Source organism: Struthio camelus, chromosome 22 (assembly GCF_040807025.1).
Source record: "Struthio camelus isolate bStrCam1 chromosome 22, bStrCam1.hap1, whole genome shotgun sequence".
Taxonomy (NCBI): Eukaryota; Metazoa; Chordata; class Aves; order Struthioniformes; family Struthionidae; genus Struthio; species Struthio camelus.
The window spans coordinates 7,498,489-7,519,519 of NC_090963.1; the positions used below are offsets into that span (position 1 = coordinate 7,498,489).

The window sequence follows — 21,031 nt, forward strand, 5'->3', positions numbered from 1 at the left end:
TATCTGCAGTGTTACATAAGCTAGTATCACTGTTCATCTCCTGCATGCTTTGAAAGATTTTAGGCTGGTAAGAATTTTGAGGTTCCTTCAGCAATCCATAACTAACGATTCTGTGCAGCATCCTCAGTCTTGGTGTCTTGAGTGTGTGTGTGTGTGTGTGTGTGTGCGCGCGCATACACACACACGCACATATATAGATATAAATATATATATATGATATTACCCTAACTGTAGTTTGTATATCAAAAGAAGCATTTTGAAATTGCTGATCTTTCTTAAAATGTTATGCAGCAGGCAAGTTGAGCTGATAGTTGGTTAACTGATGAACTGGTGTTCATCTACTTTCTCTGTTTTAATGCTGTTCCTTATCTTAAGAGAGTGGTGATTTGATATGTCAAGGAAAAAAAGATGCAATTCCAAAGCTTGCTATTTTGCCAAGGGAAGTGCATTTCATCAGATATTATGTTAGGACTCGGAGCTTTTGGCTCAGTAGTAAAAAGTCATGGACACTCAAAGCTCTCAGTGTAGTACAATAATCTGCATGCTTCACAGAGCTGACAATTAAGGAGAATACTTTTCTCAGCCATTGCTATCTTCAGTCTTTGTTATTCCTGGGAACATTCAAATGTATTTGTTAGAATCACTGTCACACAAATCGCTGACAATTCAAGACACTGCAGCAGGTGGTCATTCCATAAATCCAGTATCTGCCTCTTGTTGTTTGAAGTTGATCTCTAAATGCTGTGATAGGTCACTACCCTGTAGTCTATCAGCTAAAGCATGTAGACAAGGGCAGCTTTAAACCTGAATACAGGCTAGGCTGACAGAGACAATCATAAGCAAGTGCTTATTGTTAAATATGGCTCAGGCAATTAAATGTCATGCATTGATAGTGAGTAATTTTCTTGCTATGCTCTAATGAGAGAGAATGAAGCAGCATAGATTAACAGATTCTGTTTGACTTTAATAACACTCTAGAGGGTGGATTTCCTCTTTCGGTCCTAGGACACGTTTCTTATAAAGTAGATATAAAAAGCCCAAGTCATATTAAAAGTAATATATTGAAAAATATTGCCATGTCATGAGGCCCTGACTGTTGACCTTCCCTGATAGTTGTTCCATGCGTACAGTTAAAGCCAAAAAACTGCTCCAGAAGAACCCTGATAAGGTTTCAGATTCCAGTATTGCTAGAACTAATGTTGCAGCTGTTTCTATAATCCTTCCCTGCCCTTCTTTTGCACTCAGAATTTATTATACCGTTTCACTGTAGCATTATGCTTTCTGTTTTTTCCACCTTGGGATGTGGCAGCACTTGTATAGGGGAGGCAGATGTCTGTAAGACTCTTCCTCAGCTACAAAAGTCGTGACATGGAAGAAGTAGGAAGGACTTGGTGGGGAGGTTAAGGCATGGTGGGTGTTATGCTGTAGAACTCAAGGAACTCATCTGTCTGGAGGAAAAAAAGAATGTGCAAAATACAGAAGGAGTGAGAAGATAAGGGAAGAAGTCTCCGTTTCCTGATTGGGGTTTCCACTCAGCTGCACAAGCTGGCTTGCGTTGCCAGCACTATACGAGAACGTGGCACAGGGGCAGAAATGAGCTGCTGGAGCACAGTGAGTGGCTTAAGTAAAGTAGCGCTGCCCTGAAATGTGAAATTGGATCCTTCCAAGTGGTTCCTCCAGAGCCTGGCTAAGAATGACATTGGTGGGCTAATGCAGAAGAGCGTGCGTTTTCCTTACCTGGATTCTGTGCATTCTCACCCACGGCTCAAGCTTCTAAGATGTTTCCCATACACTTTAAAATCCCCATAACATAAGTTCCCCCCTTTACCTAAATTTTAAATGTTAGATTGGCTTTTTGCAAGGAATAGAAAGAGGCTTTTCTGAAAGGAACCACTTGGAGCTTTTTTCCTTGCTGGACATTAGCAGGGTATTTGATCCAGAATGAATGTGGAGTTTTAGATTGGGGCTTGATAAGGCATATTTATCAACGTGCAACCTTTTTCTCTTTAATCAAAACATCGTTTGTAGAGCATCTAGGACATTTTGCAGCATAAAGCCCTTTGCCATGAAGGAATTTACAGACGTAGAACTGCTTGTGTTGTTTAATTGTCCATTGATTTGGCTGGACTGAGTAATCTAATGAAAAGCAGATGGAAAGCAGAGAACTTCCTGCCCTGCATTTTTATTATTATTTCTAATTAGAGGTTTTGATTTGCAGAAGTGATGGGGATAACATTTTAATAGAACCATAAAATATTGTATTGGTTTTAAATGCAGTACAAATAATGACTGAAGTTCAAACGTAAATGAAATGCAGGCAGTCAGGGAGGAGAGGTGGCTTTAAATGCAAACTCTGCTTTTACAAACAATGTTTTTCTTTGACTGTGAAAGTGCATGCTCACACCACTGATAATGCAGCCAGTGTCTGAGGCAAATAGAAGGAACACTGACCTTGCAGGAAAACTGTGTCCATTTTATTCAATTCTGAAAGTTCAAAGTAGTAAGAAAGAAGTTTTCTTTGCCTGGAATCGTCTCTGAAATATATTTGACGGTGAAGTTTGGGTTGATAAAACTATCATCTCCTAAAATACTGCTTCTGATGTTAGCGACATAGTAATGGAGACTGGTAACTCACTTTCAATATGAAGTAGGTATACTTGCAGATGTTTATGTGCGCATCTTCGTGTGGGCACGTGAGTGCACGTATGCACACGCTATGATCTGGTAATTAAAGTAGGTTCCATTATTGCTTAATGAAGTTGTTTAGAGTTTTCCTTTTTCAAACTTGGATGTCATTCACAAATGCTAGATTTAGAGGCGCTGAACTTAATTTCAAGTACATTTCAGAATTTATTCTGTGAACAAGCTACCTCAGTACTTGTGGACTCCATTTGTACACATGAAAAAGGCACACGAGGGAGAGAGAGACAAGGTCCTTAGGATTTCCTGGAAGTTACTTGTCGGGTAGTACTTTCCCTTCATTTTCCTACTACGCTGGTGCCCCGAATTTTCTCATGTTCAACGCTGTTAGAAAATCCTTTTTTTCAGGCGAGATGCAAACTGACCTCCTGACTGTTTCTATTTGCTTAAAAACACTGTACAGATCAAGGAGGGTAGCGTGGGCTCAACAAATCCCAGTTTGTTTGAGTGCTTGTGGTTTTCTCCTTTCTTAATTCTTCCTGAATTCTTACTCAGATAGAGTATTCTAATGTTTACTTCTTGATCTAAATTATTATATTGAATTAGTATCCGATATTTTATAGCTAATGCCATTCACTGACAACTTAGCTGAATTTCAGCGTTACTACAGATAGAGTCAGGTCTTCTAGAAAAAGGTTTTTGAAGAGATATGGGATGAACGATTGCATTTGAATTTCAGATAGTCGTCTTAGTGAGAAGTGAATCTTTTAAATATTCATTGTGCTGCTTAGAAGAAATAAAGAATAGCTCTTTTGTTTGTTCCTTCTAAGCAAGCATTTGGGAAGAGCCTGTAGATTGTGGCTGTGTTTTCTCTTCTTGTTCAGTTGTGTCCATCTCTGGTTGGTCTTTTCCAGGAGCTGTGTGTGTGTGTGTGTGTGTGTGTGTTCGTGTTGTCCCTCCTCACCAGTTTTGCCTAGCTAACGGTCACAGGCAGCGTATCTCGGGTGTCTGTTTCGTTCCATTCTTTCTCATACTTCTGGTTATTTGCTGTGGTAGTTTAACTGTATTTCAAATCTCATATCATGTTTCAGCTCACGTGTGCAATTTGTTTCATGTCTTCTGCTAACAAGCAGTGTGTTGCTGTGCATCTCCCCCCGCCTACGTGTGCTCACCAAACCTTTACTCCAGCGTGCCTCAGCCTGACAACTAATGTGAAGGCTTCTGAACACTGCTGCTTTTGGGGGGGCATTTGGTCACAACGGGGAAGCAAAGAATAAAGTTGCAGTTTGCAGTGTGAGAGCTTGAGCTTTAGTGAAGAAATGGGGAATAAGAAGGTAATGTTTGTTTTTTTCAAAACTGTGAACATTTTAAAGAATCAGGGGTCATTTTCACCAATTCCTCAGTCTTGCTTAGGACAAAAGATTGAATAACCCAGCAGCTCTGCCCAACTTTATGGAGGTTTTTTCAAATTCCTGTCTCATCCATTCATTTAATTTAGATTTATCAGGTAAATGTACTTGTATTGTACGAAATTAATGAACTTTTAAAAGATGCTTGTTAGTATTGCAAGCTGTTGTCATTGAAGAATTTTTTTAAATGTAAATAACGGTTTAATCTTGGTCAACACTCTGAATGCAAATAATCCACTGACTTCAGGAGATTTGAAATTTAGGCCTGGATTAGGCAACAGACCACTAGGGGACCTGTGTGGCTATCTCTTCTGACTTCCTGAAGACTCTGGTACAGTCCTGAATGAATTAATTTTAACTGCAAAAATGCAAATTGAGTTACATTCATTGTTTAAGAGCTGTTGCAATCATGGCAGACTCTTGAGAGGCAGTGCCTGCTTTGAAACAGGCTAGCTCCTAATCCCTTGACAAAAAATTGATATTTTATTTAAAAATCAGGAAGAATAAGGTGCAAATAGAATTTACGTTCTGCAGAAGCCCTGGTCGAACAGCCATTTAACACTGCTGGGTGCACAGAGTCTTAGTTAGTGTTTTTATAAGCAAAATATGGAAAGATAACATGTAAGTAATAAGTGTCATTCTTGCTAATCTCACATAAACAAAGCAGTTGTTGGGTGTTTAACACACAACTGTCTCATGAAATCTAAATTAAATGAAAATTTTATTGTGCCAAGACAGGTATATCGTTTCAGTGTGGAAGCAGACAGGGAGTAAACATACTAACGCGCTCCGAGCTGCCAGATCTCGTTCTTGATAGGGCAGACTGAAGATGTGCTCTCAATATTGACAGACCTAAGGACCAATCCTTCAAGAAATCATGTTCTCTCCGCTCCCACGGAGCTCAGATGGAGATGTGAGTGGACAAAGATTTCAGGCCGAAAGGTCAGCAGCGTGAGCGTGAAAACGTTTTATTTAGGTGACTTGCACGCATCTCCACTGTTCTGAAAGGCTATCATGAGTCAATCTGGTGGTCTGTGTGCTTAAAAGAAGACTTCAGCAGGACGATGTCAGCTTGCTTAAACCCTAGATTTGAACTGATCTGGTCTGTGGAGAAGTTATTTCTGGATTCCTACTGACTTTAAATTTTCTTTAATTTAATTTCTTTTTAAGAAAAAAAAGGCCAACAGTTGGGGCTAAGGCATCAAGGGCAAAGTCTCTGCCTTCTCTGTAATGAGTTAATGGAGAAACCCTGTTGTCAAGAGGAAAATGTGGATCTTTGACAATTTTGCTTTCCTTCTTACACAGAATGGAAAGTAAGATAAAGCAACTGCCTGCTTTAGCACCATTAGAAATGGAGCAAAGCTCCATTTACAATGAACCCAATTACGCAAAATCTAAATTTACAAATTTGGGAATTGTTTTCTTTTTTTAAGTGGTTGGCATTGTCCGTGCATATAAAGAAATCTTCCAGTCCTGTTTCTGACTCAACGAAGTACTTAAACATAGGCTTAACCATAAACACATGCTTAGCAGACATTGAGAGCAGTGCAAACAAATCATATGTTCCACTGTGGTGTTCAGCCGGGATGAGCCTTGTGCTGAAAGTTGAAACATGCTAAATGTTTTTTTCAGAACAAGGACGCGTATTGGGTGGGGAATTCCAGGATCCTAATGAATTCCCGAAAGTTTTAGGGAATGAAGCACCAAACAACTTGAAGGATTGGGTCTGTGGTTGTACGCTGCGCTGTATATAGCCGAGCTTTATATGAGTTTAACCCATTTTGAATGGATGCATGTTGTAACCAACTTTTTTGTTTGTTTTTTCTTTTTTTAATTATACCTTCCCAGTCTCCCCTGCCCATGGAGCCCGTCCAGCATCCTGGAGCTACTTCCCCCCTTGTATGTTTTCATTTATTCCTTTTTTCCTCTTTCTCTTTGTCTCTGTCTCTCTCTCTCTTTTTCTTTTTCTTTTTCTTTTAATTCTGTACATGCAGCTCAGTAGCACTGATGCTTTGAAGCATGTTCAGGGAAGCCAAAGCAAAGCTTTAGTCAAACATGTGCCTTTTTAAAGCTCTTTGGACATAAAACAAAAATAGCAGGGAGTTAAAAAAAAACAGCAATTCTAACTCTTTTCTGCTAGAACTGATATGATGTAATTTTTGTATCATTTTGTATCAATAAAACCATAATAAAAAGAAATTGCCCTTTTAAGTGCTGAGCAAACCAAATGAGAATGTCAGTTTGAAGGAAAGAGAAGTTAAAAATTTGCTGATGGAAAGGAGTTAAATAGGGGACTGGCAATCTGTTATTACTCGAGAATCTTCAGAAGCAAAGATTCCTTTTTAAAAATCAGAAGATGGTATTCGTGTTTAGCATTTCACAACTCCCAAAATGAAACTGTGAAGTTATGTGGGAGCGGCTTGCTTACAGAGTCCTGCTGCATCCTGCCATGATCTTGTTTAGGTCCTGCTGGTGCTGATCTAAACCTCCTAACAATAACCTATTGTCAGTAGAATTGGAGACTCTGCCCTGGGATGCTGTTTGGATTTCATAAATCGGCCTTAAAAAAGGATGTTCAAATATCATAGATACAGGCATATGTATGTATATGCTTCCCCCCCCCCCCCCCCAAACACCCACACTTCCCACCTGTTGGCATAGAGACTGTGCTCTGATACACTTGTAGCGTGGGAAACGGGCATGTGGTTCCTGTTCATGGTACTTACTCCGGCAGAGCAGTGTCATTCCCCAGCAGAGCAGTGTGAAGACGTAACTTACTGACCACCGTGCTGAGCACGTGCCAGAATTAGCAAATGCTCCCAAGCCAGAAAGGTGGAGACTTCTAAGAGGAAGGCATAGCTGAGGAGAACGGGGTTTGTTTCCAACGCGATCACGCTGTGCGTGCGTGTGTGGTGGAGGTGCTTCTACTGCATATATCCAGACCACCCCCAAGAAGAGCCAGGGGATATTTAAACTGAGGTAGAGTTTATAAGAGTGAGGGCCAAATTAATTGCTGTGACTGACTGTATCCAATGGTATATAACATGCTGGAAAGTTTGGGGGCAGTCAGAATAGTGAATGCTGGTAAGATCTCAGGAGTTTCCTTTGGACATATAGTTAGGGAGAAAACATCCATCTTAGTCTCTTCCTCTTGTCTAGTCAAGTTCCTTGAACCTATGAGTCCTTCCAAGACGCCATTTCAGCTAAGGTTCGGCAGCAGTTAACTTGAGATAGTAAGGGCAGGGCTGAGTTTTTTGCCCTTTCTAACGTGAAAACAAAGAATGGCTACGCTACGTTCTCCCCGGTTACTTAACCTAGCCTGAAAGGTGAGCTTTCAGAATCTCGCTCCTTTCCAAGCTGACTGTGTAGAGGGAAGAGTTCAACACTAGAGCGGCTACAATACTGCTGCTCAAAGGTATAAGGCTTATTAGTGGTTTTGCTTGTTTTTCATATGAAATTAATTTCCTTTGGCAGCCATGTCCCTTTGTGAGTCATGTAATTGCAACAGAGATTAGAAACTTGGCTATCGCTCCCCACAGAACATCACTAGAGAGATCACGTGCCGCTTCCCTCCCATGCCTGGGCATTCCTCTGTGGTCTGCACTGGTGGTTCTTGTTTGTAATATTTCTGGACATCAAAGATCAGGGTTGCGTATCTTCTGTTTCTAATAATTCAGGAAGATACTTTAAGTATTTTGAAAGCATGGAAGCTTTTAGGTCCTTTTCAGAGTCGGCTAGGGTTAGGGGGATGTTAGTCTCTGTGCTCATGAAGCAGTTTGTAAACGCTGAAGTTCTTTTTAGGCTCCCGAGTTCCCCAGCTAAAACAACAGGAAGCTGAGACCTAGATAGGGAGGCTAGAGCTGAAATATGTTGTTGAAACTGGGACAGAGTTTCTCTGAAAATGAGCTCTAAATCTTGAGTCTCCCAATGATACCAGAGACCATGCTGATGCAAGTTACAGCTCTGTTTAAACATCGCTGATTCTTCTACTAGCGTTTTCCAAAGTAAATTGGGACCTATTTTGTATAATTTTAAAAAACTGTTTACACTGACAATTCTGTTTACACTGATGTGTATACACAATATGTAAGTGTGCTTGCACACTTGGAATTGAGAATTAGACTTCATGGGCTGCAGGCACGCTTGAGTCTGCTTTAAGCCACTTGTTCCGGTACCAGTAGCATCCCCTTTCATCCTCAGCTGCTCAAGTTTTCTCGGGGTTCAAGGTATTTACTCAGCTTATTTCATGTTATCTCGTCTGTTTTGCTTTTCATCCTGTGAACTTGGCATATCTCCATGCACTTCAGTTAGACTTCTTTTTGCACATAAACATTACTAGTTAAGAATACATGAGGTCTAGAATGTGCCGGAGAAGCAACATCCTAGAACCCGTAACACTGAAATCTAGATTCCTGTAGTGCTGTTTCTCTAATTACTGTCTCTACGAATTATTTGTTAGTCTCCTGCAGTCTGTTTCAGCAGATATTTTAATTTGTTTGTCCTTTCTCTTACCTTCTGTCTGTTCCTCTGCCCTCCTCCCACCTGACCTTAATCACGTGCAGATTTGGAGATGGATAGTGTAAAGCCAGGTTCTGCATATGTTACAAAGACTCTGAACCAGTCCCAGCTGAGCTCAGGTAGAGCCCATTATGTACAATTAGTCTCTCAGTGTCCTAACCACCTCTAACACTGTATGTGATAGCAGTAACTATTTACTAACACCCTAGGTTTGATGACAGAAGCTAGATGTAGTTGCAATAGATTATATTAGTCCTTTTTTAGTATCTGATGGCTAGAAAAGTCAATGCCTGATTCTAGGAAGCCTTCTTACTGCAAGCAGATTTTATGCAAGTGATTTAATTCAAGTCAGTGGGTCCAGATCTTAAGAGTATGGGTTTACAAGACTGGGTCTTGCAGTCTGCATGCTATCTATTCTGTCAGTGGCTAAGTGGCCATTAGTCTGTATGATAAATTAGGGTGCTCTTTTTTTGTGTGTGGCTGCAAAATTTCTAAACATAAAGTGTGCTTTCTTCCCCAGTGCTTTTGATTTGTGCCTCTGAAACATATATCTGAAGAGTGTGCCAGACCCTCTTTGACCATGTTCTGGAGGAAAGAACTTGCTCAAATAAGAGAGAAAAGAATTGTGGTTAAATACTATAGTTTTATGGCAGCATAAACGACCCTAATGTGGAGCCAGTTGCACAGTGATAGCGGAAAACAACTGTGTTGTGTTGTCATTGTCATGACAACATTGCTACAGCTTTTCAGAACTCACATTAGGTAATATTAAAAGTGTTCCAGTGGAGCTGAGGAGCTGAGATATGTCTCTGGTAGATTTTATGTACTTACACAGTTTGATCACCAGTTATAGAGAGATGCTTAGTGATAGAGGTTTTTTTTTTTTTTTTAATTTCAATAAATCATATCTGAGATTATTTTCTCCTGGATCTCCTAAGTGCATCGGAGGAAAGTATAAATGGAATTTTATTAAAGACTGAGTAAGCATGTAACTTTTGGTTTCCAGCAGGCCAGATCATAGCTTTATAGTAACAGCAGGTAATATGTCATATTGCTTGCAAAGTACTGTAGTGTTCAGATAGCATGTTGTCCCCTCAGGTCCCTCTGTTTCATCTAGTTCCTTTGTACTGAGGTTTAAATGAATCTGCATGGCAACTGTACCTTTCATATAGAGTGTCCCAATGTATTCTTTGGGTATAATGAATAGGTTAATGGATATTTGATATTGAAGTGATGCTAGTAAGTATAGCTCATCAGAGCTCACATGGGTCCTGATGTCCACAACACTGGTACTATGTTTTTTTTTCCTTCCAGCATGTGACAGCTTGTTAAGGAGGCCAATGTGTGTGCAATTAGGTGATTTTAAGTGCTTGCTAAGTGCCAGGCATTATTTCTGACTGTGTTTCAACTGATTGCAAATCTTCTTTGTTGCTGCCTATGTGTAAAGCTCACACAGCTGCCTCAGCTCTCCCTATGCTGAAATCCTTGTCTGTACTTCCCGTGTGACATTCTGAAGTCACCAGAGGAGGATTTATTTTTTAACTAGGCTTTAATGCTTTTTTTTCTTTTATGAAAGTGGTTTGTTTGATGCTTGCTTTAAAAAGTATATTTTTAGCAGTATTATTTTGCTGGTAGTTTGCATCTTGGAAATGTTAGGAATGCCAAACTGAGTCTTCCATAATTATGCTGAATTGCTTGCTTTTTCAGTGCAGTGAATTCTGATATAGACTTATTATTCTGATATGACTTATTACTCTGAATCGTTCCAGTGATTACCTGTAATGTTTAGGAGATGGGGATTTATTGCCATAACTACTCAGGACTGTACACAGCTGTGACATACGCTATAGCAATGGTTTGTTTGTCTTTTTAGCTCTTTAAATTCATGTGCAGAATTGAAGTACAGATCAGAGCTGCAGCAATATTTTCTTGTTATTGCTTCATTTCCCAGGAGTCTTCCTTTCTCTTTGCTCTCCCTCCTGTATTTGAAGCGATTCTTTCCCCTTCTTCTTTCCTTCCCATTTTTTGGCAGGAATAGAAAGGGACCAGAACTGTGGGCCGATCTGTGGAAATGTTGCTATATTCAGGATTCATCTGGTCTCCTATGAAAGTTGCCCTGTAAAATCTGTGATTCCACTGGAAAATATGAGTTTGAGAGGACAGCTTCCTAGAGCTTGTATTCTAGGCACAGATATTAAAAGAAAGCCAACTCTGAATTACAGATTCTCTGTTTATTGGAAAACTAAGCATCACTCTGTAGTCCGAATTTGATTTTGGCCTAGAATGACAAACACTTTGATTCAGGACTAGATCGAGCTTTTCAAGCTGTTGTTATAAAATGCATATTTTGTCAGTTTTTCCTTTAGAAGACTACTACAAGGGAGTTAGGTGTCCAAGTTCCATAAAATTTGGGGGTAAGTCTTGTGAAAGTCCTGTCCAGGTTGCTAGCTCATGAAGTCAGAATATACACTTCAGTAACTTCCTTTTGGGGATGGCATTAGGCATAGCTCGAGTAGACAGTTGCTGAATGTGGCAAAGGAGCTACAGAAACAAACATCTGTGGGCTTAATCCAGGGTCTACCAGCCCCAAGTTGCATTTCTGCCTCCCCCCAGCTGGTACAGAAGAGCATCCCAACAACAGCCACATAGCGTCTTGCGCTGGCTACCAAAGAGTCTCTCTTCAGCCCGGTCGGGGGGAATGAATTTCACAGAAGTTGATTTTTGCTCACGCAAGCCGAGAAGCGTCAAGCTGTGTGTTACTTTTGCTTCCTCAGCATTAGTTGCAGAGAAGGAACAGGCAGCCCTGTGCATCTGAGTCCGCTGCTTCAGTGCTCTGGAGTTTCTTTTCTTTTCCCCAGATCCTGCCCTGTGCAAGGAAAAAGAAGGGAGCACAGTAACCCCTGTGGCTTTGCCCAGAGGCAGCCCATTGATGTGCAGGATTTCCAATATAGGTTGTATAGCTGAAGCTAAATGCCCCATTTTCCTTTTGTGGGAGAGCAAGTTTTTAATACGTTTTCCTTTAGAGCTGCATGAAAAGCCACCTGGGGATTACCAAGGTTGCTCCATAATTTATCTTTTAAGGAAGTTGCAGGTATCAAGAGAGCTGGAGGTACCTATGGATTCAGCTATTTGTGAATGCCAATTTGGGCAGTCCGCTGTCCAGCGGTGGATTTTCTTGGGGCTTAAAAAAGACCTTCAAAGTTAAAAAGTATCAAACATATTTTCTGCATGCAGCTATGAACCTGTGACTATGAGAACATATTTCTAGATGGAACTTGGTTTTGAATTTAGTCTTTAGTGGCAGATCTGAAATACTTTTCCTGTCCATGTTAATAAAATCTATAAATCCTGGCTAGCTTATAAGTGAGGGACAAGCAAAAATTTTAAGTGTCTCAGATAAATTCCTAAGACTACACAGCATTGGGAGGTCAGTGTATTTTTTTTCTTCTTTCCTAATCCTTTAATCCTTTAATAGTGCAGATGTTTTCTGGCAGCAGTAGTAAGAAGAAAGCATACATTTTGGCAGTGCTTTTTAAGCACCCATGGTTATTTTTCTTACCCACAGACGCCATGGAGGCTTAGGTAATGTTTGTGATTGATGCAATATTTGTAACCTGAACAAATTGATATTTTTATAGCATTTCCTAGGTGCTATGGAAACATGTTTAGATGGTTATCAGATATTTGTGTGTAAATCGGTTACAGTTTTCTTTAGAAAAGTACACATTTTTGTTTACCAATATGAATATTAACCAAATCCAGCAATGAACGTACTGAAAATGGAAATCTGCTAGTTGCTTTCTGGCCTGTACAAGACTACGTAACCACTTTTAATAGTGTTACTGTATCAAAGTGGTTGTGGAGGATATAGCTCCCATTTTTTACTCTTTGGGATTCATACGCATGCACACTCTTACTTGTTGGTAAGAAGATCTCAGAGCTGCCTATTTCGGTTTAGCCCGAAACCCTTCCCAAATGACTTAAATGAATTTGGAAAGGATGTGTTTATCCCTAAATAAAAAGGTCAACAGAATGAATTATATTGGTATAGCTACTTAAGTTTAAATCGGCTCTGGGACGTTTGGGGGGAGTTTCTGTCTGCACAGCAGAGGAATACAACTGCATCCTCTGTCAGGCCAGGTTTCTCCAGCCTCTCTTTAGAGAGGGCTCCATTTGAATGAAGGGAGTTTTCCCTGTAGCAGAACAGAGATTTGGATATTAGCACTGTGTCTGAACGATCAAGAGAAGTAGGGCCAAAGGCAGAGGAAGCTTGGCCAGGCAGGAAACTTTGTGGTTTGGGGGAAGAGCTGGAGGGAGAGGAGGAGAAGTCTGAGCTAAACCCCAGAGGGTGTCTGAAAGTTCTGGGGACCCGAGATGGAGAGATGGACACAGTTTGTGTTGTTGTCTCATTTAGATCTTTTTTTCTTGTTTTAGCTGAAGTAAAAAGAGAGTTTTCTCATCAGCTGTGAAACCTGCTTGTCTTCTCCCTCCTTTATCCCCAACAAGGGGGGAGCCTTTGTAATTGCAGAAACAAAGGCCATGTGGGCAAAGCGAGCAGCTTAGGGATAAGTTATTTCACATGAGCTTTGCCTCGTACCCTGTGTAATCATTCGCACCCGTGCCGAGTGAGTGAAAAAGGTGATTGCTCTAGTGACCTTATGCCTGCTTTGTACAATATCAGTAACAGCACAGGGGCAGGGCATATCAGTGAATGGGGGCTCTGTCTCCAACCTCGGGGCCAGATTTCCACTACTGTTTTTCCTAGCATAGCTGAGTCCTCTCTGAGTATGAAAAAGGTCACACCCAGAGCTGACAGAGCTGATCTGGCAGCAAAACATTTCAAAAACAAAACAAAAAACAAAAACAAACCCCTAAACACTCGGTGCTGGTGTAGGCACAGCTGTCCTGGCAGGAGAGCCCTTTTGTCCAGCTTAGGTTATGTCAAGGAGCTGGTAGTGCTCAGCCAGTTTAAAAAGTCTTCTCTCAACATATGCTGCATCTCCACTGGGAGGCACTAATGGTGTAATTACAGCATGGGAAGTAAACCCTGAGTCTCCTGAAGTTACAGGGAAAGGCATGTAACACAGGTAGAAGGAAGAGCGAGATTCGTTTCTGTATTCCCTTCAGTGCAATTTCTTCCTAGTAGGTGGTCACTCATAGCCTCTGAGGCTTGCTGAAGAAGTTGAACCCATAGACAGCAGCTTCAGGCTTTCCTAAGTTTGACACTGAGTTTTGTGGCAAGTTTTGGCCACGTTTCCTGGAGAATTTGAATTGAGAAAGAAGGCAAGCGTGGCATCTTAGTCTATGCACAAGCTGTATGCATCAGTGCAGAAATAATCATGTAGATCTGTGCGTTCTGCAGGTAAGAAAGAGATATGTTAGTGTTCCTGATACCGAAATATTCATGGGCTGGCATGCTTAAAATTTTTTGAGGGGCTGAATCCACCGGAATAAGATGACTACTTGTGAAATAAAGCGGTAAAACTTGTCTGAATGCAGGAGTGTTGGAGGCACCAGTGTGCTATTAATAAGGCCAGCTTTCTTTTCACATGCTCCGTGCTTGTTTCTCGCTCTGCCTGCTCTCCACTTATTCAGTTTGGGGGGGGGGGGGGGGTTGTTATTTTTAAACTGGATTTTTTTTTTTTTCTTCTCTCACAAGCTCTGTCAAAGTGGGACTTAACTCTATTAATAGATGGCTTGAGCAAAACTCCATGGTTATTAAAAGAGCTTTGAAATCCAGCAAAAAGGTAGTTTGTTCTGTGCTTTTCCTGTTCTTTTTTCTGAATAGTTATGTGCCGCTGCAAATTAGTGTGGGAGCCAAGTTGTCAATCAGAAATGCTTTCAGGGAGCTTTAACCTTAGGTGACAGCAGGTAGCTCTGGTCTCTTCTTGCATTGGCACGTGGGTTTACGAGGGGTCATGCCGGTGCGTACCTCCCATCTCCAGTGAGAACCCGGCCCTGTTAAGTGCCCATGAGCTGAGCAGCTTCGCTGGTGCCTCCCTGTCACCAAAGGAGTGGTGCTTGGGCTCTGGCTGCATCTGGCTCTTAGCTATCAATGGTGTTGCTACATCTGCAAGAAGGTGCCTTCATGTGTGTAAGAATCTATGTAACTATATAAATTAATGCTAAAAGTGAGGGGAGCTGGAAAATACAGACTGGCCAGGCCATGATATGTCTGTTTGGCTTTCTGAGAGGGTACCATTTGGGGCATGGCTATGGGGTATGTTTGGAAAGAATCCTTAAGTGAGCACACAGAGAGGCATACCTTCCACTGCTTGTACGAGATCTATGGGATGTCTGATTATTTCCACCAGAAGTCCTACGCAAGCACCCAAGGCAAGACTGCTCCTCTCGCTCTGTCCCTGTCTCTCCGTGTCTCGCTCTTCTCCGTGCTCCTCTTCTCCTCTCCTCTGGTAGTGAATTGAAACTGCTGCAAAGTGTAGATCATAACATTACTCTGGCTTTTAGGTCTTGCTTCACTAGCTCGTGAATGAGCTTGTCTGTGACTAATTCAGAAGACTTTGCTGATCTGAAGTTTCATTTGCAGGATTTTTTTTAAGAACTTGTCTCAATGCTGTGCTCAATCTTCTTCAGCATTTAATCCTATAACTGCAGTATGTATGAAGCTTGCATCTAATTTTTGACTTGTTCTCATGGGAACTTGCTTTTGCTGAAGGAAAGGCAAATGAAAGGCTTCTGCTATCCACATGGCTATGTATCATTTCTAACTGCTTTTTACCTTTTGATTGAAGTATTTGGAGCATTCATTTCGTGCAAACCTGGACATCCGCAGCAGATCATGGCTCCGTCCACAAAGAAAAACACGCACAAAAAAAGTCACCGTAGTAGTGTCCAGCTGTGACAGGAGACATTTGTGGCAAACCTAGTTCCTGAGAGCTCTGTGAAGGAAAGTTTTGAGGTTATCCCATGCCGGCCTATTGCATGGTGGGCTGCTTTGTTAGGCTTTTTTTAATCCCCCAGTCTACCTTCATCTATCACCTTAGTTTCTCCCAAAATCCTGTAAACAGAGAGGTGGGTTGTTTATTGGAGTGGTGCGTATTTTAGGAGTAGTAGGCTGCAGGGTAAATGTAGCTGAGTAAGAAATGGCACTGAAAAATATTGGCTGCCTAACTTCTAATAACGGCTGAAACTTCCTTCAGTGGTTGAATTTGCAAAACCAGAAAATGGAAAAAGCGACAGAGTATATTAATAACATTTTCTAGGTTTCACTGCCTCCGCAGTACTTCTGTCTAAAGTAACTTTTAGAGAATAGGTTAAACTTTTTCAGAAAACTTTAAGGCTTGAATTTGTGAAAAGTGTGTGGACGGAGCCTTTTTGTCTGTGATTTCAAATCCTTGTTTTCATTAACTGTGTTTAAAAGACATTTATTATCTACCTCTCCCGCTCCATTACAAGTTGATGAATGTGTAAGTAGCGGAGAATGCATCTCTCTCACTTTTTTTTTATTCCTTAAAATGATCCAGCAAAATAAATTAGGAACAGAAAATGAGATCCACATGTGAAGAGTACTTCATTATTATCAATCAAGAGGATGAGAAAAAGAAAGAGGGCATCCCAGTGCTGTTCAGTATGGCCAGCACGGCCCGTAAGCCGCAGAACCAGAGGAAGGAAAGCTGTATCTGTGTGGGGGTGTGAACAAGATCTTTAGCTGTGGTGCTGTGTTGTGCTAAGAGCAGTCTTGTTGCTTCCAGGTGCGGAAGAGCCATATCCAGAACTGCTCGGCTTTCGTTCCTGAAAGACAGACATTTTGTAACAAGCGTTAGGTATTTTTCTTTACATGCAACAACGAACTACAGCCGGGAGAAGAGGTGTACCATCTGGAAGTCATGTGGGGAAAATTAAACCTGCGCATTATCATGTGGCTATTTAAATATTATTATAAAAATATGAAGGGTCAGAGTGGCTGAGTGAGACCTGTAAAAATTAGTCTCTCTGCCAGTATAAACTCTGTTGTAAGAATACTTTCAGCATTGTGTGCAAAATGTATCTAAATTCTTACATTTGATGATATTTCCTCAAACCAGATAGGTCCCCCTTTAAAATACGCGTTGTAGACTGTGTAGTAAAGTATCTCTTTAAGCGCTGCTGATGACCAGAGCAATAATCTCCAAAGGCAATAGCCAAATTTACAGCTGAGAATAGTAGAGGGAACGCTGTATTATTGGTGATGCAGCTGTTACATTCCTGCTCTGATTAGCAAAAACAGAATAGTGGGACCTGTAGTCTTAGTCTGAAACCCCTCTGAGCACCAGCAAACTGTGCAAACTAGAACAGTTTGTCTCCCTACGTGGTTAATCAGCCTTGCGGGATTCTGCCCCCCCCCCCCCCCCCGGCCCTACATAGAGTAAAAAACAAAGGAACAAGCTGATTTAGAGATCATACAACACATTATCCTGACAGTTTTGAGTAGCTGACATTACTACTCCGCAATTCTGGGGTTTTTTTCTGTTTTGAATTGATGTATGTGCGTTTTACATGTGAATTTTTAATAGCATTGTTTCTGCGGCATTCACTCCCCATTTGTGTTGGGATTTTACTAATTGTTATCAGACTGATTTGATGGGGAAAGCATTCCTGGAATGTAAAGTTGGTACCAGGAAGAACATTTTGGATTCAAAATTAGGCACATATAGAGCTGGATTTTAGGAGTCATGCTTGGCTGCTAAGAAAAAAAGTTACATGATACTATGATCGTGGTCTAAGCTAAACAATTCCGGTGATAAATACCAAATATAATAAGTAGCTGGAGAACAAGTATTATTTGGAGATACGATTTGGCAAATAATTCTGGGGGGAGAGAGGGGGAGATTTGCTTGATGAGGAACTGTGAACACCAGAAGAAATGAGTTTTACCTGCCTGATTAACAGGATATCTGCATAAGTAGAAGCAGATTCCTCTTTAATCCTTCTGACCCTGAGGTTGCCCAACTTATCGAGTGATCCTGCATTTAAAAGTGTGTGACAGCAGTTACTGAGACTGATAAACTCCACTGCAGCCTTGTCTGAACTGGAGGGGCTCAGGGTCAGGGTGGTTACACAGAACAGGAATAGTGCTTATTCCTCAGGCATGCAATGAATGCAGGTAACACCACCAGCTTCTCTGGCACTACTCAACACGCGGGAAAAGGCTGTGTCCACCTTGGGAAGATTCAGTTTAACGTTGCGGTGCCCCGTGACCCTCGTGGTTTCTGTCCCCGTTGCTGGGTGCTGGCCTTGGCGTAGCTGAGAAGGGGCGCAATATCTGGAGGTAAAGCCGAGTTTCCATGTTGTGCTCTCTGCTCTGGGCTGTGGTGTGCTGATACAGCTGTTTGTGGAGCTGGGCTGTAAACTAGGTCACTGTGAAATGATCCGTGTCTTTTTGTTTTTAAATAACAAAGCTGGAGAAAACTTTTAATTTAGATTATTTCAGTGATCTGATCAACGTGGCCCCAAACGGTGCTGGTTAACTCCAGAGGTGGGAGAGGGCATAATTTCTTTAGCGTTGTAACGGGATTAACAGAACGTGCACCCTAGGTGCAAAGAGTCTGTGCTGTCCCGAGCTGCGCTCAGGGCGGACAGGGCTCGCCGGGTGCTTGGCCCAACCCCTGTCCAGTTGGCAAGTTTGGGCATGCGTTCACTCAAGCGTTCAGGCGTGCTCAGGAGCTCTCCTTTCCTTTTAGACATGCTGAGACAACCTTTTAGCATGGATTTGAGGATTTGCAGTGTGAATGGTGAGTGAGACCTGCGCTTAACTGTGCAGACTTACTGCTGACCTCTGCAGTCTTTATGCAGTTGGCCTTTGGCCTTTACTGCAGCGTTCCTCTGTGGTCTTTGGGGCATGAAGGTGCGTTTAGTTCTGTGGACAATTTTGAACGTAGCGCTGCTGGCTCGCATTTCAGAAGTGTTTCCTGTTCTTGGGGTGTGTGGGTGTTTTGTTTTTTTCGGAGGTCCTGGAAAGCTAGAAGAGCACGGCTAGCCTGGGTCCGTTCTGGTAACAGAGGTTGGCAGGAGGTCATGGGTGATATTAAGAGAAAGCAGAGACCTGATATTGCCCAGGTGGAGCTGTTTTGCTTTCCCTCCCCTTTCCATCCGGCACCCTTTGTCCACCGATGGACTGAGGGCTGGCCGGGGCTGGAAGAGCCACCAGGGATGGCCGCAGCAGCACCAGCCAGCCGGGCCCCTGTGCCCGGACCCGTTTGGGACGAGCAGAGGCAGCTCGGCCTCTCCGAGAGCCCAGGGGCCAGGCTGCACCGGCAAGGCGGCCCTGCCCCGAGGGCAGCGTGGCGCCTCCGCGCTGCTGCCCGCGGGCCGCGCCGGGGAGGGGGCCGGCGGCGGCGCCGCAGCTGCGCCCCGCGCTGCCTGATTGCCGAGGGCGCCGCGGCCGAGGAGCGGAGCGGAGCGGGGCTGCCCGGCCCCGCGGCCCCCCGCCAGCCGCGGCCCCGGGGGGCTAGGGCCGCCCGTCGGGGCGGGCAGGCGGCTTGCGCCGTGCCCCGCTCGTCGGCTGAGGTGGGGCGGCTGCCCGGGCAGGCGGCTGCGTGTCCCGGGGGTCCCCCCGGAGGCGGGGAAGCGGGGGCGGCCCCCTCTCGGCGCCTGGGAGCAAACCGCAGCGTCCGAGGGGACCCGCGGCGGCGGCCGCCAGGCAGACGCTGCGGGCGGCACCTGCGGGAGGTGGAGCCCGGCCGGCGGGGCCGGTTCTCCCGGGGAGGGGCCTGGCGGGGCGGCGGAGGCGGTGTGCTCGCACCGCGCACCTCCCGGGCTGGCCGGCTGCGCCCGCCGCGGGGCCGCCTCCGCCGCGCCGGCTCCAGCTCGCCCCCTCCGCGCTCGGCCGCAGCCGCCCGGGGCTCCGTGCCGCGGCCTGGGCGCTCGGCCGGACGCTGCCGCGGGAGCGATCTGCTGGCCCCCGACGACGAGAGGAAGGTAGGAGAGGGCTCTTCTCTTCCCCCTTGCTCTAGCGCTTTCCTTATGTAAGACTCGCAGAGTATTTTTAGGTTTCTGCGCCCACTTGTTGCTTAGTAACTTGCCAGCTATTCAGTTTGCTGTTTGGGGAAATTAATGTCTTGGCTTTCTCTTTTCTGGCAAGGTGGCATCAGGAAAGAGGCTGCTTGGCACGTATCTGGAGTTAAAGACCCCCCAACTGGGCACAGCAGCCCTGTCGATGCCAGGCTGTGCTATGAGGTTTCCTGGGCACTGACATGCATGGCACGGGACACTGTGCCAGGAGCGGGACTTGATCTTCTAAAGGGCTAACAAAATCGAGGCTCTCAAGTGACCTCTGCCATGGAGGGGTAGCCTGTCTCACCGTGATCACGTTTTTAGCCAGATGAAAAAATACCTGTTACTCAAAATGCTCATCAACACTTGCTCATCTGACACTGCGACTTCTGGACGTAGACAGACTTTTTCCTGCTATGGGAGGTCCTCAGGGATCTGTGCTCTTGGGCAGGTTGCCTGGTTTTGTGGTTGGCTTCTCCTGCTAGCCAAAAGCTGACTGAAGCATGCATAACTACCCCCCCCCCCCCCCCCCCGGGATTAATTGTTTTACTGCTGTTTCCCTTTCACTAATCTCTGTCTTCAGGTTGAGCCTTTCTGCTTACTAGGTTGATAGTCATAAACTGTTTTATTGTGCATAGACCAGGATCATGGGCGTGTAGCAAACCGGTGGTGTTAAAGGGAGTGTCTTTAATATCTGTGTTAATTTGTGCTGTGTTTTGCCTCCCACCAAAATCAGAGGGGAGAAGGAATTTGAGAAATCGGAGCTCCCAGGCCCCCTCCCGCATGTCCAAGTATGCTGTGCCCGTCCTTTGGGTTGCAGAGATCTGAGATCCCTGCTTCCTGCTCAGATTTATACCTAGCTCCCAAAGAGGCAGCTGACAGATGGGAATGTCTAGAATTTGAATTTCAATAGGTTTTTGCATATTGCTTTATCCTTTTGTTTTCCTTCCCTCCGTAAACTAGGACTCGGAGAACATCGGATGCATTCCTAAGCATTAATATTATTGATGCTATTGTTCAGAAGAAGGGGGCTTCCCATTTGAAAATGCTAGTCCATTGTTTGCTGGAGTCCCAGGGCAGTGAGTGTGCACTCTGAAAAATAAATTCCCATGGAGGCTAGTTACTGTGATCATAGTAGGTACTTTACAAACAGGCATGGCTCGTCTGTTCATATTTGTTCAGAATGCCTCCTAGAAGCTATAGTCCATTTTAAGGACTAAACGCCCTGCAGGATCTTATTATTTATGGCAGGAGACAGGAGGCCGCCTCTTTCCGCTCTTCCCCAGACCTCCTTTGTTTGGGGCACCCACAGGCATGATAAAGAGTCTCATTTAAAATCAAAGCTCTGGACTGGTAAGATAAAGGAAAAGAGTAAAGCATGCATAGCAATACCATATCTGCATTCCTAAGACTTAAAAAGTAGATTTAGCTTACTGCAAATCCCTAAACATACTGTTCCCAATTTTCATTTT

The 21,031-nt window shown here is 43.5% G+C and overlaps 1 protein-coding gene across 14 annotated transcripts in view; it reads left to right on the top strand.

Annotated features, from left to right (window-relative positions):
- The window catches only part of ARHGAP32 (Rho GTPase activating protein 32), a 290,155-nt gene that overhangs the window by 219,203 nt on the left and 49,921 nt on the right, over positions 1–21,031 (top strand). For 7 of the 14 annotated variants that reach the window (XM_068916543.1, XM_068916538.1, XM_068916537.1 and 4 more), the window contains 2 exons: positions 5,898–5,948; positions 8,612–8,686. The exons of 4 other annotated variants lie outside the window; for them this stretch is intronic. In XM_068916543.1, coding sequence (XP_068772644.1) covers positions 5,898–5,948; positions 8,612–8,686 — 126 coding nt within the window. Of the gene's footprint in view, positions 1–4,968; positions 4,992–5,897; positions 5,949–8,611; positions 8,687–19,295; positions 19,485–21,031 lie in introns of those variants that run through there. 3 more of the 14 variants (XM_068916544.1, XM_068916551.1, XM_068916550.1) reach the window with 3 other exon arrangements.